The sequence below is a fragment of the Podarcis gaigeae genome (genome assembly GCF_964106915.1).
Source record: "Podarcis gaigeae genome assembly, chromosome: 8".
NCBI classification, from domain to species: domain Eukaryota; kingdom Metazoa; phylum Chordata; class Lepidosauria; order Squamata; family Lacertidae; genus Podarcis; species Podarcis gaigeae.
This window is the reverse complement of record NC_139684.1, coordinates 12,215,311-12,239,385: the sequence shown is the minus strand read 5'-3', so window position 1 is coordinate 12,239,385 and position 24,075 is coordinate 12,215,311. Positions and strand designations below refer to the sequence as shown.

General features: G+C 44.7%; 2 protein-coding genes and 1 long non-coding RNA gene across 3 annotated transcripts in view; 1 reads left to right on the top strand and 2 right to left on the bottom strand.

The window, feature by feature from the left end:
• Nucleotides 1-7,874, bottom strand: part of LOC310849670 (protein-arginine deiminase type-3-like) — a 30,310-nt gene extending 22,436 nt beyond the window's left edge. Inside the window, exon 1 of the mRNA XM_083750221.1 lies at nucleotides 6,716-7,874. Coding sequence (XP_083606347.1) covers nucleotides 6,716-6,810 — 95 coding nt within the window. The 5' untranslated portion in view covers nucleotides 6,811-7,874. The remainder of the gene's footprint in view (nucleotides 1-6,715) is intronic.
• The window catches only part of LOC310849731 (uncharacterized protein), a 29,784-nt gene extending 19,416 nt beyond the window's left edge, over nucleotides 1-10,368 (top strand). The window contains exon 5 of the transcript XR_014567030.1: nucleotides 8,973-10,368. The gene's annotated coding sequence lies outside the window, so the exon portion shown is untranslated. The remainder of the gene's footprint in view (nucleotides 1-8,972) is intronic.
• Nucleotides 10,369-22,838: 12,470 nt separating this feature from the next.
• Nucleotides 22,839-23,412, bottom strand: LOC310850150. Its single transcript, XR_014567240.1, has 2 exons — nucleotides 23,045-23,412; nucleotides 22,839-22,992 (listed from the first exon to the last, which is right to left on the bottom strand). It is a non-coding gene; the product is annotated as an uncharacterized lncRNA (long non-coding RNA).
• Nucleotides 23,413-24,075: the final 663 nt, after the last annotated feature.

Here is a 24,075-nt window from a genome sequence, read left to right as displayed (position 1 = left end):
AAACGTTCTGGCAGTAAGAGCTGTTTGACAGTGGAACAGTCTTCCTTTGGAGGTTGTGGACTGGAGGTTTTAAAGCAGCAGTTAGGTGGCCATCAGTCATGGATGGTTTAGCTGGGATTCCAGGAAGATCCCTTCCAGCTCTGCGCTTTTATGATTCTACAATCACTATTACGATTACATTTGAATGACATATTTTTCCTTCAAGGGACACCAGGTGGCACACGTGGTTCTCCCCCTCCTCATTTAATCCTCACAACAACCTTGTGAGGTACCGTATTTTTCGCTCTATAACACGCACCCGACCATAACACGCACGTAGTTTTTAGAGGAGGAAAATCCGTAGGCATGCGACCCGTAGGCATTCCCTCCATAACACGCACAGACATTTCCCCTTACTTTCTAGGAGGAAAAAAGTGAGTGTTATGGTGCAAAAAATACGGCAGGTTAGGCTGAGGGAAGGCAGTGACCTCATCCCCAAAGTCACACCCAGGGAGCTCCCTGGCAAAATGGAGGTTTGAATCCTGGTCTCCTAGGTCTTAATCTGACATTCTAACCAGGGGCGGACTTTGGTAATATGGTGACCCGGAGCGAGGACAAAATTTGGCCCGCATCCCTAAATATTTCTTATGCTCTAACCACTAGGGCCTACCGGTTCTCTATTCCAGCTAGGCAACAAACCCAAAACACTTTAGTGCATAGTAGGCTCAGTAAGGAGTGTGGTTCCAAAAATTTTTTTTGGGGGGGGGTGTTGTGTATTGAGTCAAAGGATTTTATATCTGTATTATTATTGTCTGTATTTGCATTAGGGTAAAGTAACTGCCTTTTGGTTCCAGAGGGTACAGCTACTATTGGTTCATTTAAGCTGCTGTATTTGGATCCTCTGTCTTATTGGTTTCCTCCAAAAGGCAGGACTGTGATTGCCTGATATTGTTCCCTCCAAAATGTATCCTTTCTAGCTAGTTCCCTGTCCCTATAAATGTAGCTCTCCCCTCTTCAGGTCTTCAGTCTTGTTGCTTTAATAAAGAAGTGTTACTAGAGAACTGTCTCCAGCATATTATGTCAAGAGAGCTGAAATCACAAACCCCACATCACAACAGGGGGCGCCCCCTTGGATTCCATAAACTCATACCTAGTGCCTGCTACTCTAAAATAAATAATAATTCAGAATAGCGCTTTGCACGACCTACTAAGGAAGAAAATAACACAATCCAATCCAAAACAGTAACCATTAATGGCATATTTATTCCAAAGCCAGCTAAAACTATTTATTTTAATGAACCCAACTAAGCTGTTGAACTTGATCCATTGATAGGGGCTTTTTAGAGTCTGATAGACATTGACACCTCCATCGCACCCATGATTCCCTCTTGCCTCTTGGCTCCTGGGAATCCTGCTGGCCACTTTGGGATCCCCTACCCTAGAACTTCCCCTGCATTCTGACTGCATTCCAAAGCCAGGATTGTGATGCAACGCTACAGCTTCAATGAGAGCTGCTTGATGACAGCCTTACACACACATACACATATATATTCCACATATCCATTGCCACCTTTCTCTCTGTGCTTCCTCCACCCAGCCCTGTCTATGCCTTGCAGCAGCTTGTAAAGAAAGATATTAATCTGTCAACATGCAGAATTTAAAAGAGAAGCCGAGGGAGGCAGTAAATCTGGCCGTAAACCCGTCTAATCGCTCCTTGTAGTTGGGCTCTGTTGGATTTACGATCTGCAGAAGCACACCCATTAACCATGACTCCTGGAGCTAGTCATCTTTGGTCTCAGAAAGGAAGGATGGAATGCAGGGTGGAGGGGGGGGAATGAAACCCTCCTTTATGGGCCCTAAATAAGAGCAATCATTTTAATAGGGTTTTCCATGCAGGTGGAACAACCGCCTTCGATTTCTTAATCTGCATACACCTATAAAGGTCATCCTGGGAGTTTGGGCTGGCTGGTCACATAGCAGTTAAAGTCTGGAGCCCATTACAGGAAGCCCCATAGCAGGTCCTGAGTGCGAGAGCAATTCTCACCACACTTTTCAGCAAGTGGTCGGTTGACAAGAGCACTCTGGACCTCCTCCTCCTTATAATAAAATACCTGCTGGATCACACCATAAAAGGCCCAGTAGCCCAGCATCCTGTTCTCCCAGTAGCCCATTCCGCTTATGTGGCTTATGTTGCAAGGGAGAAGCTTCCCAAGGTAGGATAGGATGTCCTATTTTCATTTGAGAAATGTTGGAGGGTATGCTTCACATTTGTAAGAGCTTGATCATTTAGTGCAGCATCACCCAAACTTTGGAACTCCCTGCCTATTGATACCAGCTGGGGCAACTTTACTGTATTCTTTTCAGCACCTGCTAAAAACATTGTTGTTTGAACAAGCCTACCCAGTCGCTTACAAAGTTGGTGTGAACTTTCTGTACGTTTTAAACGATTTTTCTTGATGATTTCCTTGTTTTTTGTGAACCACTTTGAGTTTTGTTTGTTTTGTTTCTTTGTTGTTGTTTTTAACAATCAAGTGGCATTAAAATTTCATGAAATAAATGAAAACAAACAAATAAATAAACATCCCCCCGGGCTAAAGACTCTTCCTCAGCTACAGCTATCAAAGGAAGTATGTAAGTATGTGACCTACTCAAGAGGTCGTAGAGAAAGACTCTTTCAAATACACCCTTTGACAGCGGCAAGGTGAACAAAGAGCCCTGTGACACATTGAAAGGTCAACAGGTTTCCTGAGGTGCAAGCAGTCTTGGACTAGAAATACAGCTTTGTCAGATGGGCAACATGTTATCCTTAGTTGACAAGTATATCTATACATTGGCAGAAACAGTTGACAGGGTGGCTACAAGGATATGGAATGAAAAGGAGTGCAGTAATGTGATATTCAGACTACTTTTTAAATGAAGTTCTTCCCCTCACCCACCCACAAATTTCTGTCTCTCTGTTGATGCTGCCTTTGGCAACCTGGCTTCTTCCAGACATGTTGGCCTAAAACTCCCATCAGCCCCTAGTCAGCGCACAGTCATGTTGACGTTGCATGTTGGGTACAGCTAGTGGATTTGGTGGTTCTGAGCAGAATTATTCCCAATCAGAGTTGATGCAGCAGAATCTGTAAAGCTGCAAATCTCTGCAAACCTGGATCTCTGCTACCTCGGAGTTTGATGCAGTGGGATCAGTTTTGGAGGGGAGGCAAAGACAGAGGGGCAAAGCGGCTTTTGGTTTATTTAAAAAGATTTCTGTACCACTTGATCGCCGCAAAACCGCCAAACTTTTTCTAACAGATGCTAAAATTATGGATGTAAATAGTTAAAAGCAAGGAATTTAAAAACAACAACAATCCACTGTTGTACGTGTCTGGGTAGGTTTGCCTAAATGGAAATGTTTTAAGCCGGTGCCGAAAAGAGAATGGTGAAAGTGCCTGCCTAATGTCATAATACAATGTTGTATTATTTTATTGTTGTTAGCCGCCCTGAGCCCGGCTTCGGCTGGGGAGTGCGGGATATAAATAAAAAAAAATTATTATTTATTAAGAGGCAGGGAGTTCCAGAGCATGGGTGCTGACACACTAAAATATGGATTCCTTGCAACTGCAGAACGAGTCTTATATGGCATCTGTAGCAGTGGCAGTTCTGCTGATCGAAGTGGCTGAGCTGTTATTTATAGAGTAGGGCAATCCCACAAGGAAACTGGTCCCAAGCTATGGATGGTGCCTAAGCACTGAGTGTGCACCACTTCCCAAACCAACACTGGGAGTGCACTGGACAGGGAGTAAATGGGAGTGAGGTTCTACATTTAGGTAGGAACCAGCTGTGCAAATGTAAAATGAGGGGACACCTGGCTTGGCAGCAGGACATAGGGAAATGATCCAGGGGTCTTAGTAGACCACAAGCTGAACATGTGTCAACAGTGTGATGGAGAAGCAAAAAAAAGGGGGGGGCGAATGTTATTCTCAGCTGCATGAATAGAAGTTTAGTGTCCAGATCAAGGGAAGTAATAATACTACTCTATTCTGCCTTGGTCAGACCACACCTGGAATACTGTGTCCGGTTCTGGGCACCACAATTTAAGAAGGATATTGGCAAGCTGGAATGTGTGCAGAAGAGGGCAACCAAGATGATGAAGGGTCTGGAAACCAAACCTTACGAGGAACAGTTGAAGAAGCCTGGAGAAGAGGAGACTGAGAAGTGACATGACAGCCATCTTTTTCTTCTCCTCCAGAGGGTAGGACACGAACCAATGGCTTCAAGCTACAGGAAAGGAGATTCTGACTAAACATCTGAAAAAAATTCTGATGGCAAAAATTGTTCAATAGTGGATTGGACTCCCTCAGAAGGTGTGGACACCCCTTCCTTGGAGGGTTTTTTTTAAGCAAAGGTTGGATCTGTCAGGGATGCTTTAGTTGCAATTCATGCCTTGCAGGGGGTTGGACTAGATGACCCTTGGGGTCCCTTCCAATTCTGTGACCCAGCCCACGCTTATGTCTTCCATGACAGCATGCCAAGCACATGAGGAGAGAGGGCACAGAACCACCCTCCGCCAGGCATGCAGGTACAATGGTACCTCAGGTTACAGACGCTTCAGGTTACAGACGCTGCTAACCCAGAAATAGTACCTCAGGTTAAGAACTTTGCTTCAGGATGAGAACAGAAATAATGCTCTGGCAATGCAGTGGCAGCGGGAGGCCCCATTAGCTAAAGTGGTACCTCAGGTTAAGAACAGTTTCAGGTTAAGAACGGACCTCCGGAACGCATTAAGTTCTTAACCCAAGGTTTGGCACAAAATTGGAAGCAAGAAGAATTACCGACAAAAGAAGAATGGAGGATGAAAATGATGGACTATGCAGAATTAGATAAACTAACAGGAAGAATTTGAAACCTGCGGGACCAGAGATTCTCAGAAGACTGGAGTAAATTTAAGGACTATTTGAAAAGTAATTGTGATGAACAGATTATGCTAGAAGGTTTGCAAGAAGTTTTGTAAGGTGAATTATCTGAAATATTGCAAAAAAGATAATGAGGAGAATTGCTAGTTAAAGATAATTAAAGATAATATGAAATTAAGAAATGCATAATAAGTGATAAGAATGGAAAATCATCAGTGCTGTTGACGGAAGTCCAAAAATTATTGTATAAGATGAAAAGTTTTGTTGCATGAATGATAATTAATATGTTAAAAACTAATAAAAGTGTGTGTGTGTGTGTGTGTGTGTGTGTGTGTGTGTGTGTGTGTGTGTAAACCCGAGGTACCACTGTACGTGAAACCAATCTAAAATAATAAAGCTGTGTTCAGGTCCCTGACACCCTCCTCCTCCTTCTCCCTGTGCAGAACGCAGTTCTTGAGGTATTACTCATACCGGAAGCTGCACGCTGCTGGTGTCACAGTGTACAGAAATAGCGCCTCAGTCTCAGGGGCGTGGGCTGCTTGCACACCTAGCCTTCAAGTCTTTGCTTGCCTAAGGTTGTTTGACAACCCCCCTCCCTCCACCTGTAAGGGCTCATGGCTAAGCTCAATCTATTCTCCTTCACACCTCTCCTTCCTCAGAAGAGAGAAGGATTCGTGTTCCTAGGGTTTCTTAACGTGACATAACGTAACCAGCTGACCTACAATATTCTCTTGCCTGACACAGGCCCATTCAACCACTTTAATCAGTGGAATTGCCACCGCTACAGGTGCCACATAACACACATTCCACATTTGTAAGAACTCTGGAACTTTGGAACTCCCTGCCCCTTGATAGCAATCAGCTGCCTCCACTGTATTCCTTTCAGCACCTGCTTAAAACATTATTGATTAAACAAGCATATCTAGACTCTTAGAAAGTTGGTGTGGATTTTAATCTGTTCTAGTATTTTAACTTTTTGTATATTTTTAAGCGTGGCTTCAAATTTTTCCTGATTTTCCTGTTTTATCTTTTGTAAAGTGCTGTGAGGGTTATTAGCTTTTTACCATCAAGTGGTGTATACATTTTATGAAATAGATGAATAAATAACATAGAACATAATGTAAGAAGAGCCTGCTGGATCAAGCCAGCGGCCCATTGAGCCCAGTATTATTATTCAGAAACGTTGTTGTTGTTGAATTGTCCCTATTTTCAGACAAATGTTGGACGGTATGGAATCCCAGCCATCATAGCCACTGGTCAGGGATTTCTGGGCGTCAACCCCTGGTGAGCTATAGTTTCTGAATTTTTTAATAGCTAGTAGGAAGTTGCCTTCTATCAAGCCAGACCATAGATCCATCTAGCTCTGTAATGTCTACACTGACTGGCAGCAGCTCCTCCAGGAGACCTCCCCAACCCCACCTGGAGATGCCAGAGATTGAACCCAGGACCTTCTGCATGCAAAGCAGGTGTTCTATTGGAGAGGTCTATTGTCAGGGATGACCCTTCAAGGAAGTATTGCTTAAAATATATTAGACCCTGTTTTAAACGACGAGTCTTGTGGGTTCGTGCCATTGAAAGCTGGTGCCAATACATTTTTAAAAAATAAGGATTTAAGGCACACTTTTGCCTCAGTGCCCCACGTGCATCACCTCAGTCCCACTCACAACAATGTTGTAGGACAGAGATCAGAAAAACAATGACCTTGCTTATTGCCAGACACAGCTAAGATCGAACCCAGGGCTACCTATTCTCACAAAACGCTCAACTGCCAGCCCATGCAAAATGCCATCACTTGCCCATGCAAAATGCCATCACTTGCCCACAGAAACGCCATCACTTACCCATGGATGTCTATCGAGATTTCTGTCCCCAGCACGCAGACGATGTAGTTCGGCTGCTCGGTGGACACCCGCACTACTCTCTGCCTGGCTGTCATTGTCTCAGTGGGGAGAAAAGGTGGCCAAAATTAGCACTTCTGCAGAGAGCCTGGAGTGTCCTGTTTTCATGGGGAAACCAGCATGACTGGCTTAGGAAGGCGAAAAGGAACCCTGGGACCTCTGCTCCACCTTGTTCCCTTTCCCTCTTTGGTGTGTTGATGCTGTCTCCTTGCCTTCGAGTGCAGCTGGGATCTGAAATATATAGATATATGGAGAGGAATATATAGTTGGGGAAGGGACAGAGGGAGGAGGTTCCAATCTCTCCCCAAAAGACTTCAAAATCTGGGTCCTTTGGTAGGGACCTGGGTGTGCAAGGGTGTTGGATCATCAGGGAGGTCACACGCTGAGAGACAGAAAGGGCAGGACTCCTGGCTACGAGGAATACTATAATTTAGCTATTCATGTGTTCTTTTCTTTGCGTATTACTCAGGGTGCTAGGAGATGTTGTGTTTCGTTACCAAGCGGGGAAATAGGGCACCTGGGCAGGGAAAATTGATTTGGGGTTGGAGAGGGCTATTGAAGCCTATGCTTTTCCTCTGCAGTCAGAGACAGTGATGCTTCTTAACAACAACAACAACATTTAAACCCCATCCATCTGGGCGGCTGCCAGCACATATAAAAAGATCATAAAACATCAAATATTAAAAGCCTCCCGATACAGGGCTGCCTTCAGATGTCTTATAAAAATTGTGTAGTTCTTTATCTCCTTGACATCTGACGGGAGGGCGTTCCACAGGGAGGGTGCCACTGCCGAGAAGGACCTTTGCCTGGTTCCCTGTAACTTCACTTCTCAAAGTGAGGGAACCTCCAGAAAGCCCTCAGAGGTGGACCTCAGTGTCCAAGCAGAATGATGGGGGTGGAGATCCTTCAGGTATACAAAGGCCACTTAGGTCAGCACCAACACTTTGAATTGTGCTTGGAAACATACTGGGAGCCAGTGGAAATTCTTTAGGACTGGTGTTATATGGTCCTGGCGGCCATATAATCCCAATTGCTGGGGACTGCAGGAGGGAACAGGGCTCTGGTGCTCAAATGCTGCTTGTGGGTTTCCCACAGGAACCTGGGCAGCCAAGGAATTCGTGTGTGTGTGTTATGTACTGAAGTTCTCACCCTGGGCCAGCAGTGGGATACTGTAGATAGTTTTCACTCAGGTCCACATATGCAAATAAGGGATTGAAAGTGACGTTCAGTGATTGGATGGTTACAGAAAATGGTTACTGTTGTGTTCTGTTCTGGCCTGTGAATAAACAAGAGCTGTTTGAAGAATCGCTGTGTTGTCTGATATGTTCAGCTACAACTTAACAGGGGGGGGGGGTAATAATGAATTAAAAAATATGTTTCAATTGGTAATTTCCCCCCCCCCCCCAAAAAAAAACCCTGAAGCCTTTTTGCTAGGGATAATGGGGACGTAGGTTCCGAAGAAGCTGACTAATCTTTTTATGTATGCAACAACTGCAGCCGGAATCTTTTACATGCAAAAATTGAAAGGGGGAGAGATTACAACCAAAGAAGAACGACTTATAATATTAATGGATTATGCTGAAATGGTGAAATCTGACTGTAAAACTAAGAGATCAAAACTGTGAACTGTTTATGGAAAATGGAGGCCTTTTTTGCTTTTTTGTTTACTATTTGTCGAAGTATTTTAGAGATATGAAATCACAAGCAGGATTCAAGATATGGGGGACGGGGGCGGGGGGAGAGATAAGATGGAGTTATGAGGGTTAGCAACAAGTATAATGCAACAATTAAGGGTACGAATAAAATGGCTTTTCCATGCAAACCAGGAAGTGACTTCTCCAGACAATGGAATGTATTTTCTCTTCTTATCTCTGTGGCTGTGATCTCTTGGGTGACGCAGACGCCATTAGGCAGTTGATTGTGCATGCATGCTCTGCCCATTTCCCTCCGTCCCTCCCTCCCTCTCACCCCTCCCTCTGTGCAGACCCGGGCACTGCCAACCCATGCTACACCATTGGTGTTGAGCGATCCCATTCTCCCCGGTGCATTTCCTCATCAGAAAGAGTCCAATTCCTTATTGCTTTTCTTATCACAAATAGGCCAATTTGCTGGGTGGACAGGCAGAGAACAGGCATGTTGTGAATACAAACTTCAGTTGTGCGACCTGAGCTTGCTCCCATGTGATTGAATTTAATTGCAGTTCCTTCCTGGCAGGGGGTCGGACTAGATGACCCCTCCAATTTTATGGTTTGTTGAATCCCGTCTGAAAACTGACTGTCTGGAAGCACCTTTTGAAAAAAAGAAACCCCTGTGACTTTCCCCCTTGGATCACCCCTGCAATCCTGGAGGAAGCAATTGACACGGCACTAGAGGAGCCAGGATGTCCCGATGGCTCAGGGCACTGCCTCTCCTCTTCTTCATGACCTCAGGCTGAGCAGCCAAGAGAGACACAGCTCCCTTCCCAGGCCAGATGTCAGATTTTGCCCATCTGACAGGGCAACAGTCACCGCTTCATCATAGCCAGAAGAGCGGATGCTATAATTTGAGATGTTATAATTATCTGGGATTAGAACAGAACACATAATATGGCGTTATACGTAACTGAGCTGCATACTTCTGATTAGACTGTGTGGCATAGCAGACTAGGACATAGGAGAGACCAGGGTTTGAATCTTCCTCTCGGCCATAGAGCCTCCTAGGTGTAACCTTGTGGGCTAGTCACTCACTCACAGCCTACACTACCTTGCAGGGATGTTGTGGGGAGTGAAAGAAGAGGAGAACCAGTTAGGCCACCCTCAGTTCCTTAGAGGAAAGATGGGATACAGATACAATGAACAAATGAATAACGTATCTTAAGATCATTAATTTTAGTGGGTTAGCACTTCGTTCAATATAATCCAATATGTTCTGCACATCTATGGATCTATCCATGTCAGTTTCTCTCCATTTCCCCCCATTTTTTCAGTCTTAAATTCAGCTTTGCACACTTCCACATCAATTTGCAGATTTTTAAAAGAATAAGCCTAAAGATCCACCAGCGTTTTGGCATTTACATTCCCTTAGCACATTCTTGCAGTTTTCCCTGACGTAACACATTTTGGAGTGCTGATTTCACTAATATGTCCAGTTTTATGCACAGTTCACCCCAGTACATGCATTTCTGTACACGTTGCCCGGCTGGAGAGCTGCGTTGCAAAATTCAGAGAAGTGTGAATTTTGAAGGACTGTTCTGTTTTGGTTCTCATATGGTTCCAGAACGTGCAAATTGGTTAGGCTCAAAATGCAAACTGAAACAAATCTCCCCAAACCTGTTCACAAATATGGCTGGTACCAGTGCTAGTTTCTGTTGATTCATTTTTCCAGAATGGAGCACAACTTTATTAGTAATTCCCATTATTTGTAATTCTGTTCATTTTGGAGCAAAATTCTGCAGCTAGACTGTTGGTGGGACAGACAGAAATTATACTGCCTGCCTATAGGTTACTGAGCCAGGTTTAGTTCATTAATTCTTGTGGTCCTTATCAACTTGGGTCCAGAATACTTTAAGGAACACCTGATTTCTTAAATCCCTGCCTGATCACCGTGATCTTTGGAGGAGTCCAGTGCATAGTTAATCTATGGAACTCACTCCTGCAGGAGGCAGTGAAGCTTTGCCTCCACATTTAGATGCAGCGATGCTTCTGAATCCAGTTGCTGGAATGTGCAGGCGGGGAGAGGGCACTTTTGCCTGGGTCCTGTTTGAGGTTTTCCTTTGGGGGCACCAGTTGGCCGCTGTGAGAACAAGATGCTGGGCTAGATGGGCCATTGGCCGGATCCAGCAGGCCTCATGTTATATCCTCATGTCTGTTCTAGTGTGTCCCCCACCCCATGGCTCAGATGCATATGTTGCTGTGTGTTCAGGCCCAGGTGTGCAACTCCCTCCCACCTGATATCAGGCAGGCAACCTTCCCTGCTGAACATCAACAGCTCCTCCAAGTATCCCTATTTTCCAGGGGCAGTCCTGGATTTACAGAAGCTGTCCCGGTTTCTCATTCATTCATTCATTCAGGGCAGTTCACAGAAAAGATCACAACATATATCAGAATAAAAACCAGTGGCGTAGCGTGGGTTGTCAGCACCCGGGGCAAGGCAAGTAATTTGCGCCCCCTAACCCGTGGATTTGCGCCCCCTAACCCGTGGATTTGCCCTAACCCCAGATGTTGCGCCCGGTGCGGCCGGCCCCCCCTGCACCCCCCACGCTACGCCACTGATAAAAACAACCACCCAATAACACCCCCCTTCCAGAAAAGAGCCACATTTTAAAAGGGTATAGGATGTCAAACAGATCAGCCAAAGGCCTGGTTAAAAAGGAACATTTTTGCCTGGCGCCTAAAGGTGTGTAATGAAGGCACCAGGTGCAGTGGTGTAGCGTGGAGGGTGCAGGGGGGGGGGCGGCCACACCGGGTGCAACATCTGGGGGTTAGGGTTAGGGGGCGCAAATCTTTGGAAAATTTTGGATTTGGATTAAAAAGAACAACCCGTGAGTAAATTTATCGGACTTAAAAGGGAAAATTTGATTTATGAATTTGGAGCGAGCGGGGGAGGTGCAAAAAGGAAGCCCGCCCCCCCCCCCCCCGTTGTAGATGTTTTAACGCAAGGATTTGACAACTAAGATCAAGAGATGAACTCTTTTTTTGGAAAAAATTAATTTCACGAAGGGAAATTACAATAATTGTGCTGGAGGAGAAGATTGGTTTGTGAGAACTAAAATGCAACCCCCCCCGGGAACCGGGAGCGATCCGTTATGAGAGAATGGTGAAGAGACACAGAAACTTTGACAGCTGTCAAAGTAGCTGTCAAAGCAGGAAAATAAAAGAGAACTTTGTTACGATGGCTTTGCTGGTTAGATTTGTTACAATTTGGACATAAATTATTGGAAATAAAGGCAACAAGTTATTTGACTTTTGGGTCTGATCTGGAAAGAAATTAAGTTACCATATTCCCTCTAGAGGGAGGTTGGGACATTGCAACAGTAGCAGCAAGTGGAAAAATACTATGAAACTGAGCAGGATTTGTTATCTCTTGGGAAAGCTGCAAAAACGAAGCATTATTTTGTCTACAGAGGTTTCTACACTAAAGGAGACAATGGATTTATCTATTGAAGAAAGGAAGGGACTTGACGTAAGTTTATGTTCCTGAATAAATAAAGCCTCTGTGGAGAACAAGAAGTTTCTGAATTAGAAGGTTTTTGCAGCAGAACAGGAAAAGAAACCTGAGGAATAAGAGCTGGACTAAACTCGAAGTTGGAACATTTGGGACATCCAGACTTTAAAAGGATCAAGAAACAGAATTTGAGTTATACTCTTAAACATAGAGGTCTGGATGGAAGAAGAATGATCTTTTCTGATAGTTTCTCCGAGATTGGACTTTCTGAAATCAAAAGCTATCAAAAGACGGCAAAGTAGAACTGAGACATGGACGTGGGTTCTCCAGTTTGGCAGTAGACAGATGGATGAACTTTGGGGATCGGAACCGGGAAAAGGGGGAGGGAGATTTGGAATCCAAAGGCTGTAAAATTACATATTTTTTCTTTCTTTTCTTTTTTCTTATTTCTTCTGGTTCTATGAAAATAGGGGAATTCGTGGAAGGGAATTGGGGTCGAGCTTAGGGAAGCATAAAAATCATAAGGAGAAATGGTTAAATAAGATAAATTAATTTTGAATAAATGGGTTATTTATAATTATAATAAGGTTTTAAAATTTGGGGTAAGAATGTTGTGGAATTAATTTTATGGAATGGGAATACGAGAGGGGGAGGGGGGGGGAGTCCAGGAAAGATGTCAACGAAACTAAGTGTAAACTTTATTCTTTTCTTTTTTCTATCTTTCCTTTTTTATTCTGGAAACTTTAATAAATATCATTTTTTTTTTAAAAAAAGACCACTGGGTGGCAGTGGGGAGAGAGGGAGAGAGAATATCCCCTCTGCACCTGAACACCTTGGAATCTCTCTAAAAAGGGAAGCGTTTGGTTTTGCAGGACAGTCCTGCAGATGTAGCTCTACAGAATGGATAGCTGGGCGAAAAGAAATCGTACAGCGTCACCTCTAGATCCGCACCTTACATTTAAAACACATTCAACACACATTTAAAGTGCATGGCTTCCTCCAGAGAATCCTGGGAACCGTAGTTTGCTAAGGGCGCTGGGCATTGTGGCTCTGTGGGGAGGAAACAACAGTTTCCAGGATTTTTTGGGGGGGTAAAATCATGTGCTTTAAATGTGCACAGAACTTTCCTTAGATGTGGATCCACCCCACATCCCAAAGTGCCCTGTTTCTTTTTCTTTTTCTTTCCCTCACCCCCATATTCCTTCTTTTCTTCAGCTTGTGGCACTTCTTGTTCCCCCGTCAAATTGGAGATCAGAAGGTGAGAGGTTGAATCCCTAGCCTGGAGCTTCTCCAAGAATCCTGGAGAGCCCCTATCAGTCAGTCTAGCTGGGCCAAAGAGCCTGGCTTGGTATAATACAGCGCCCTATATTCTTACGTCTTAAGGAAAGGGCTGTAACTCAGTGGCAGAGCACCTGTTTGGCATGCAGAAGGTCCCAGGTCGGGTTGAAAGGGGGCCCTGTCTGAAACCTCGGAGAGCCATTGCTGCCAGTCAGTGGAGACAATATTAAGCCGGATGGTAAAAGGTAAAGGTAAAGGGATCCCTGACCATTAGGTCCAGTCGTGGCCGACTCTGGGGTTGCGGCTCTCATCTCGCTTTATTGGCCCAGGGAGCCGGCGTACAGCTTCCGGGTCATGTGGCCAGCATGACTAAGCCGCTTCTGGCAAACCAGAGCAGCACACGGAAATGCCATTTACCTTCCCGCTGGAGCGGTACCTATTTATCTACTTGCACTCTGACATGCTTTCGAACTGCTAGGTTGGCAGGAGCAGGAACCGAGCAACGGGAGCTCACCCCGTTGCGGGGATTCGAACCGCCAACCTTCTGATCGGCAAGTCCTAGGCTCTGTGGTTTAACCCACAGCGCCACCCGCGTCCCTTAAGCTGGATGGACCCTGACCTAATTCTGTACGTGATTCTTTAGATAGCTCCGTTAGCAGAGCATGAGACTCCTAATTACAAGGTCATGGGTTCGAGTCCCATGGGCAAAAATATTGCAGCAGGTTGAACTAGATGACCCTTGTGGTCCCTTCCAACATTACAATTCTATGATTTCATGCATTCCTTAGGGTTCCCCACCAGAACCATCAAGAATGATCAGAACAACCCATTCCCAGGCTATTTTCTGTAATATGTATAATTAACTGAGGCATGTCTTCTTTTTCTCCATTTAAATCCTGGGGCAAGATATACGACCAGCGCCAAGGAGCCTCAGCCAAACCTGGGCATTAACTTATGATTAATGCTGTTTGTCAGAGTCGTCCTGCATGATTTATTTTGGCACAAGCCCTGGGTTTGCATGCTGAAATCTTGCATTGACTCAGAGGTCCATCCCCCCTTTTTTTCTCCCTTTAAACTATTAGTAGTATAAAGTTCTGGTAAAACAATTCACCTTTCCTGGCAGGGAACAGTCTTTGCTGGGCAGAGCAAGAAGAATGTCACAAATCCGGTCTTGGTGGCTTAGGGTCATGAAGGGGTCCCTCTGCTTGTGAAGTGAAGAAAAGCTCTGCAGGATCAGGCCAGTGGCCCATTTGGGCCAGCATCCTCTTCTCACAGATGCACCGCATGAGAAACCCATAAGGAGGAACTGAGCAGAAGAGCACTCCTGGCTAGTAGCCATTAAAACACTTATCCTCCATGAAATTGTCCAACTTTGCCCACTTATGTTCAGAAAAGGGCAGCCAAAACCATACCTTCCAACATTTTCCTAATGAAAACAGGGACATCCTATTCCATAATAATAATAATAATAATTTTATTATTCATATCCTGCCCATCTGGCTGGGTTGCCCCAGCCACTCTGGGTGGCTTCCAACATATATAAAACATAATAACACATAATAAAAACTTCCCGATACCAGGCTACTTTCAGATGTCTTTTAAAGGTTGTGCAGTGGTACCTCGGGTTACATACGCTTCAGGTTACATATGCTTCAGGTTACATACGCTTCAGGTTACAGACTCCGCTAGCCCAGAAATAGTACCTCGGGTTAAGAACTTTGCTTCAGGATGAGAACAGAAATCGTGCAGCAGCGGCAGCAAGAGGCCCCATTAGCTAAAGTGGTGATTCAGGTTAAGAACGGACCTCCGGAACGAATTAAGTACTTAACCCGAGGTACCACTGTACAGTTACTTATCTCCTTGGCTCATGGGGTTGCATAACTCCATACCCTCCAATATTTCTCTGATGAAAATAGGGGTGTCCTAAGGAAAAGTGGGACATTCCAGGTTCAAATCCGAAACCAGGGCAGCTTCTGTAAATCTGGGACTGTCCTTGGAAAATAGGGACACTTGGAGGGTCTGTAAAATTATCAAGGGGATGGAGCGGCTCCCCATGAAGAAATATTGCAGTGTTTGGGATATTTTAATTCAGAGAAAAATAAGAGGTGGCATGCATTGCAGGGGGTTTGACTAGATGATCCCGGGGTCCCTTCCGACTCTATAATTCTCTGATTCTGTGATGGATTAGGCATAGCCTGGAGAAAATGGGCAGATAATTTTTTTCTCCCTCTCCCATAACACTTGAATTTGTTGACCTTCAGTGAAGCTGAATGTTGGAAGATTCAGGATGGATAAAAGAAAGTCCTTCATGCAGCACAGTGTTAAACTGTGGAACTCCCTCCCACAGGATGCATGGGTGGCCACCAACTTGGGTGGCTTTAAAGGGGGATAAGAGAAATTAATGGAGTATCTTGGTAGACACACTAAATGATTTCCCTGCCTGGTGTAGCAATTGCAGTGGGCTCTGCTAAATACAGTGTGACTTTTAATTGTATTTTTACAACTGCCTGAATGAAGCCTACAGGCTGCTGGTTCATGAACCACCATTTGGAAAACCCTGATTTAGAGTATGTGCACCCCGCTTCTCATTATTAGTCATCAGTAATAATACCAATGAAGCATGTAACAATATAACAGCATTTGAAGCATTATAGAATAAGAGCAGGAAGATAGGTTTCTGCCCAATGAGTCTACATTCCTTTTTTCTTTTCTTTTCTTGGTAATCCCCAGTATCTATTTGGCACACATACAACATATCCCCTTACTTAATAATAATTTTATTATTTGTACCCCACCCATCTGACTGGGTTGCCCCAGCCACTCTGGTTGGCTTTCAACACATATAAACCCCCCCCCCCAAAAAAAAATCCCGATACAGGGCTGTGTTCGGATGTCTTCCAAAATTTGTATAGTTCTTTCTTTCCTTGACATCTGAAGGGAGGGTGTTCCACAGGGCAGACACTACAATCAAGAAGGCCCTCTGCCTGGTTCCCTGTAATTTTACTTCTTGCAGTGAGGGAACCACCAGAAGACCCTCAGAGATGGACCTCAGTGTCCAGGTTGAATGATGGGGGTGGAGACGCTCCTTCTTCTTTTTTTAAACTTCTTTTTATTCATTTTCTATAACCAAACAACAGCAAAGAAAGAAAAAGAAAAATAGCCAACACATACCAAAAATAGAAAAAGAAAAGAAAAGAAAACATCAAGCAAATCAAAACACCTAAACCAACCAAAAAACAAACATTAATTAACAATAAATAACGTTTGACTTCCCTCCATCTCGGTTTTGGGTTATGTGAATATTAAATCCATTCTGCAGTTTTTCATTTTTTAGCGTAAACACATCGCAAGGATTATATTAAACCTACTGTGATTTTTATATCTCTAGAATTTGTTTCCATATATGTTATGAATTTAGACCAATTGTTGATAAACCTTGAACCTTTTTGCTGTCTAATGTTCTGCGTCATTTTTGCCAGATCCATATACTCAAATAATTTAATTTGCCAATCTTTAACGGTCGGGGTATTTGGGGTTTTCCAATTTTGTGCTAACAGAATCCTGGCAGCTACAGTTGCATATTGAAACATTATATAATCTTCTTTCTTAATCTCCTCTCCGATCATTCCCAGAAGGAAGGCTTTGGGCTTTTTGACAAAGGTGTATTTAAGTATTTTCTTTAGTTCGTTGTAGATAGAATTCCAAAAATTTTTAACTTCTGCACATTTCCACCACATGTGGTAGAAGCTTCCCTCTTTAGATTTACACTTCCAACACCTTTTGTCGCCAGTCTTATACATTTTTTGCAATTTCACAGGGGTGATGCACCAACGATACATCATCTTTTCCATATTTTCTCTGAGGGCAGTACAGGCTGTAAATTTCATTCCTTTAGTCCACAACTTCATCCATTTTTACAAAATCCAAATTATATCCAATGTCTATTGCCCATTTTACCATAACCTCCTTAACCTCTTCGTTAACCTCCTTAACCTCTTCGAGACGCTCCTTCAAGTATACAGTGGTACCTCTGGATACGAATGGGATCCGTTCCAGAGCCCCGTTCGCATCCTGAAGCGAACGCAATCCGCGTCTGCACGTGCGCGGGTTGCGATTCGCCGCGTCTGCACATGTGTGTGACGTCATTTTGAGTGTCTGCACATGCACAGGCAGCGAAACCCAGAAGTAACCCATTCCGTTAGTTCCAGGTCACCGTGGAGCGTAACCCAAAAACACTCAACCTGAAGAAACTTCAATCTGAGGTATGACTGTACTGGGCCGAGGCCGTTTAGGGCTTTAAAGGTCAGCATCAACAGTTTGAATTGTACTCAGAAATGTACTGGTAACCAATGTAGATCCTTTAAGTCAGAGGTCAGCAAACTTGTTCAGCAGGGGTCCACTGTCCCTTGTGGGGGGCCGGACTATATTTTTTTTCTGCGGGGAGGGGGGAGAGAATGAATTCCTGTGCCCCACAAATAACCCAGAGATGCATTTTAAATAAAAGGACATGTAAAAACATGCTGATTCCCGGACCATCTGCAGGCCGGATTTAGAAGGTTATTGGGCCGGATCTGCACCCCCCCCCCCGGGCCTTAGTTTGCCTACCCATGCTTTAGGGCCAGTGTTATATGGTCCCAGCAGCTGCTCCCAGTCACCTGTCTATCTGCTGCATTCTGGATTAGTTGTCGTTTCCGAGTCCCCTTCAAGGGTAGCCCCACATAGAGCGCCTTGCAGTAGTCCAAGTGGGAGATAACCAAAGCATAGACGACCGTGGTGAGACAGTGAGTGGGCAGGTAGGGTCTCAGCTGGTGTACCAAATGGAGCTGGTAGACAGCTGCCCTGGACACAGAATTAACCTGAGCCTCCATGGACAGCCATGAGTCCAAAATGACCCCCAGGCTGCCTACCCAGTGGCGTAGCGTGGGGGGTGCAGGGGGGGGCCAGCCACACCGGGCGCAACATCTGGGGGTTAGGGGGCGCAAATCCATGGGTTAGGGGGCGCAAATCCACGGGTTAGGGGGCACAAATTACTTGCCTTGCCCCGGGTGCTGACAACCCACGCTACGCCACTGTGCCTACCTGCTGAACTTTGATGTAGGGGAGCCACACACAGCCCAAGCGTGGGAGGCAAAGTGTGGCTGGCAACCTGGGCGCACTTGCCCACGTGCCAGGACTGGGGCCGTCAGGAACATAATCCTGGCTTTGTAGAACAACCCGCCAATTTGTCATGCGGAGTTGATGACAAAACCGACGAGGGGCGTGTGGGAAAGGCTCGATTTCACAACCGGACTGGTTTGGTTGGGTGCCTTTGTTTCCCTCCTCTGGGTGTTTCTGCAAGGGATTTGTTAATGGATGGTTTTTGATGGGAGAGAGGTGTGATCCCTCGGGTTACAGAGCGGGCACTTGAGAGAGAGCACAGGTTCCAATCCTGCCTTGCGCAGAGAGGTAAATAATTCAGAACGGCTTGCAGGGAGCTGCTCACCCTCTGACCCAGATCTGTGGACCTTGAAATGTTACTGGACAACTCCCACCATCTTCCCTGACTTTTGCTTTGGCCAGCTGACGGGAGTTGGCAGTCCAACTCCACCTGGAAGGCCAAACATGATGGGGACTAGACCATCATTTGCCTTTACTTGCCTGGGCCACGCCCGGGTCACCCCTTGTGTGCAAGGAGATGATTCAGCTCTCCAAGGAGCGTTTTCCATTTTTGTGCGTGCGTGTGTAGGTGCGTGTGTTTGTTTTGGATTGCAGCCATCCCCTGGTCTGATTCCTCGGAAGTAAGTCTCAGCCCTCAAAATGAGAGTACCCCTAAACATTTTTTTAAGGGAAAAAAAAGCACTGCATACCTTAGTACATAAACAATCTGAATTTGTACAGGAGAACAATCCTTGACTCTTAATGTCCCAAATATTTCCTCTGCAGAAGTTACTGTCTTGGAGAAACCTCTCCCAATGGTTCTTTTCACTTGCAAATCCTTCAACTCCTGTCAATTTTTGCATTGAGAGAAAAAGGATGATAGAAAGGTACTTTGCACATGCTCTGCGGCACATTGTTATTATGTGGAAGCCCCGTCTCTTAATCCTAGGGATTTATGTGTGTTTGTGTATGGACTCTGGTTACTCAGTACTGAAAGGCGCTCTGCACATGCTCTGCAGCATGCCTTTGTTATTCGGAAGCCCTGTCTCTTAATCCTAGGTAGGGTGTGTGCACTGGTGTGCAGACCCCAATTACTCAGCATTGAGAGAAAGGCACTTTGCACATGCTCTGCAGCACACCTAAATCATTTGCTTATTCCAGGACTGTTGGCGCTGCTGAGACATCCAGGAATGTCCTCCTGCCTCATATAGGCTACGGTGCTCAGACCAGTAAACATCTCCCATCCGGGCAGCAAAGAAAATGGCCCAGGACACCTTCCTCTGGAACTGCAAAGTAGCAGGGGGTTAGACTAGATGACCGTTGGATCCTTTTCCCACTCTTCAGTTCTATGGTCCTAACTCAGTTCTGTTTTCAGGGGCTGGAAGTGGTGAGCTGGCAACCTCTAGTGGAGACAGCACCAAACTGCAAGTGGTTTCGCCAATCTGGGGAGAAGGATGTCTCCATCTCATAGCTGTCAACGGTCCCTTATTTGGCGGGAAAGTCCCTTATCCCAGCGTCGTGTCCCACTGCTGTCCCTTATTGATGATGTCCCTTAAATTTCCTGGGTTTCAAAGGAAGCAGCTCCTCTCCCTCCCTGCCTGCCGGCCAGGGAGGAGGGAGGCTCCAACTGTGTTGCTTGGCTGCGTTGCTCACCCAATAAGGAGCCTAAGAACGACTGGGGGGTGGAGCTTGCATGCCTTGTGCCGATAAAATCGGCCACATTGCCTGGGGACTCGCCTTTGCTCAGCGCTTCCCAGCGGAGAGATGACGATGGTTTTCCTTGCTGCATCCCCTTTGCCGGGTTGCTGCGCTGTGGGAACCACCGCTTGAGGCTTCGTTTGGCTGCTGGCTGGGCTTTCTGCCTTTGGCTTGGAGGGGCTCAGAAGTTGAACATACCTGTGCTTGGAAAATCCCTTATTTTGGCTGCTGATCCCTTATTTTTGAGGCTGCTGGTCCCTTATTTTCAAATCTGTAAGTTGACAGCTATGCTCCGTCTGTGACCTACAAGTATAGGTTTAAAGGAAAGCAGAGCGAAAATAGTGATGTTTGACTCACCTTTATACTCCAGGCCTGAGACCAGAATTCTACCTGCCCAGGCTCATATACTGCAGGCAGGGCCAGCTTCCTGTTTCCATGATAAACAAGTCTGGTTCAGGCCACGGGTTCATCTAACTCAGTACAGTATTGTCAACTCTGACTGGCAGCAATGGCTCTCCAGGGTTTCAGGCAGGGAACAACTCCAGTCCTTGGAGGCTGAAGCTGGGACCTTCTGCATGCCAAGCAGGGGCTCTGCCACTGAGTTACAGTCCCTCACCTAAAAATAACTTAAGAGTCTAGTCCTCATAGTTCTTGAACTGTGCATGCAATGCTGGTTCTTTAACCACTCAGCTAGGCTCCTCCCTTAAGACATCAGAGCACAGAAAGCTGGTTTATAGTGAATCAGACCATGGGTCCATCTAGCCCAGAATTGTCTACACTGACCGGCAGCAAAGGCTCTCTAGGGTTTCAGGCAAGGGACAATTCGCAGCCCACCTGGAAATGCCACTAGGGATTGAACCTGGGACCTTCTGTAAGCTGAGCATCTGCTCTAGCACTGAGCTGGGGTCCTTTTTTTGTTAAAAATGAAGCAAGATTCTAGTCCTTGTTCTGGATAAAGGGCTGATTTGAGGAGGAACGTGTTATGTACTAAAGTTCTCACCCTGGGCCAGCAGGGGGATACTGTAGATAGTTATGCAAATGAAGGATCGAAAGTGGCGTTCAGTGATTGGATAGTTTGTATGCAAATGAAGGATCAAAAGTGACATTCAGTGATTGGATAGTTTTAGAAAGTTGTTACAGTAACAAGGTACTGGAGCTCTATATAAGCAGGCTGACTGAGCCCTTCAGCTCAGTTCAGTTCTGGCCTCAGAATAAAGAAGAGCTGTTTGAAGAATCGCTGTGTCGTCTGATATGTTCGCCCACAACTTAACAGAAAGGAGGAAGCTGCCCTATACCTGGTCACACCCTGGAGCCGTCTCGCTCAATATTTTCCACACTGACTGGCAGCAGGTCTCCAGGGCTTTTGGACAGATGGTCTCTCCCAGCCCTCCCAGATGCTGAGGACTGAACTTGGGGCATTCTGCATGCATGGAGCTACAGCTTTTCTCTTAAAACAGAGCAAGATTCTAGTCCTCATGGTTCTGAATTAAGGGCTGATTTAAATATACCTTATATGGAAATCAGACCTTTGAAAAAAAACATTGCCTGCATCTTTCAGAAGCCATATGGTCAGTTAACATGGATGCAAGTCCTCATTTTCTTGTTTTGACTTTAGAAACACACCTTCTTCACTTTAGCAGATTGGGGCTTATTTCCTTTGTTTTAGTTTTTTACGCAACATTTGACATTGTTCAATTTACTTTCAATATAATCATTTTTTACATTTTGACTCCCCATCCTTACGTCTGTGACGTTCCTGTTGTATTCCTTTATCTGCTGCCATAACTGCCATTTATTTTCTGTTGTAATTATAACAATCATTTATTTATTCTCCTTCCCTTGCCCATTATTCAAGTCCTGCTTGCAATTTCATTTGGCTATATAGTTTTTTCTCAGAGAGTCCGAAAAGAGCCTCCACTCTTCGACAAAGTTCTTGTCCTTTTGATCTCTTATTCTTGCTGTCAGCTTCGCCATCTCTGCAAAGTCCATTAATTTCAAGATCCATACTTCTTTCGTTGGGACATCTTTTTTCCACTTCTGCACATATAGGATTCTGGCTGCAGCAGTAGCATACTTAAACAACTTAACCATCTCTTTTGGAATCTCTGCCCCTATAATCCTTTAGACATCTTGGGAGCAGTCATTTTAAATATCTTCTTTAATTCATTATGTGCAAAATGGGGCTTATTTCCAAGTAAACGTGTTGTAATAAACGGAAATCTGTCCTTATTCCCTTATGGGGGACACAAGAGCCCTTATAGATTCCTTTGTAATTTTTTTAAAAAATAATATTTATTGAAGTTTCAAAAAAATTACAAAAATAGAAAATAGAAAAAGAAAAACAGAAAATACAAAATACAGAAAAATAAAAACAATTAAAAACAAGTCAATCTTTCCATGTCTTATCTTTCATTTGCTTGTTTCCTTGACCTCCTCACACCTCCCTTTTTTGTATTCTAGTTCAATTAGTTATTTCAGGAAATCCTTTCCATCTTTGTTTCTATCTTAATAATTTATCTTAACTTACTGTAACTGTAACTTACATTCTGACCTGTTGACAATCCATTTTTACTTAATCCTTTATAACATTACTGCTAAAACCACATAACTTCATTCCAGCATCCTTCTAACATTCCTTAATTTTACAATGTTTCTGTAGATAGTCTTTAAATTTCTTCCAGTCTTCTTCTACCGACTCTTCTCCCTGGTCTCGGATTCTGCCAGTCATTTCCTATAGATTCCTTTGTAGGTTCTCCATCGGTCGGAGGAAAAAAACAGAGGCCAACCAGAGAATATTGAGATGCAAAGCAGCTAGTAAGCCTGATCTTTATTGAACTGTTGCAACAGGGTGTCCCCTTCACAGGCAGGAGAAGGAGGAGGACCCAGAACCAAGGTGTGTCCCCCCTTATATAGACATTTTAAATTGCCCACCTTGGAGTCCAAGACCACCCCCAGAAACATCATACCTACATCACAGAAGGGGTGTAGTTCAAGACCACCACCCCAGATACATCATACCTACATCACAGAAAGGGCGGGCTAAAGCAGAAATCTGAGTGGGTTGTTTACCTCCTGTCTGGCAAGTTACCTGTTGATGTTTACTGGATTGATACCCTGGGGAGCCTGGCCAGTCTTTTGTAATGATAAGTACTTAAGTACTTAGTTCCTGAGCCCAAGTCACAGGCTCACCCTATTCATACACAGACATACCCTTAAAACAGGATTTGTGAAGGAAAAGACAATGGGGAGGCTCTTCCATTTGACCTTGCAGAGAAAACACCTGGTCAGCCTGGGAGTCAAAATGGCTCCATGGCTGCTCTCCTGTGCAGCTTCAGACATGTGGCTTATATATCTATGTATGTGTTTGCTTGGTACATTTATGAACCTTTATTATATACATAATACCTTTATTTATTTATTTCAGTGTTTAATCTCACAGCCACCCTGCTCTGCTCCTGCAGTCGTGACGGTGCAATGATGTGAGTGAGTTTCAGCTGCAAAACTGCACATGCTCAGAGGTCTGTACTATAAATCCCCACAGAGGGAGCCATCTATGGAATAATAAGCCATATGACCCTTTTCAGGACAAAAGATTTGTGAGCCCTGCCAGAGGCGTTGACAGGCAGTAAGGTGCTGTGGTGCTTGTTCTATTTTAAGGTTCTTCACTGAGCATCAATGCTATTCCATTTATTTATTTAGAAAAACCTGGATCCATTTCCAAGAGAGCTCAAGGGGCCTCCAAAATTCCGCACCCACCCTCAGAACTTTCCCTTGGGTTTGCAGTGCTCTGGCTTTTATGAAAACACATAGTGCAATGTTCACAAAGTGTTGTGGGTAGGTAGGGATCAGGGCGTGGTCTCAGCCTCTTGCTGCGAAAAGGGAAGTAAGTTGTTAGCCCTTCAGGGGCAAGCAGAGGGTAGATCTGTAAGTGAAGAGGAAAAAATTATAAAAATGAAATACAGTAAAACGAAGCTTGCATAAAAGTAAGATTTTAAAGATTCTACTATATGCATTAGGGCAATGACTTTATTGGATCAGCCGAAATTTCA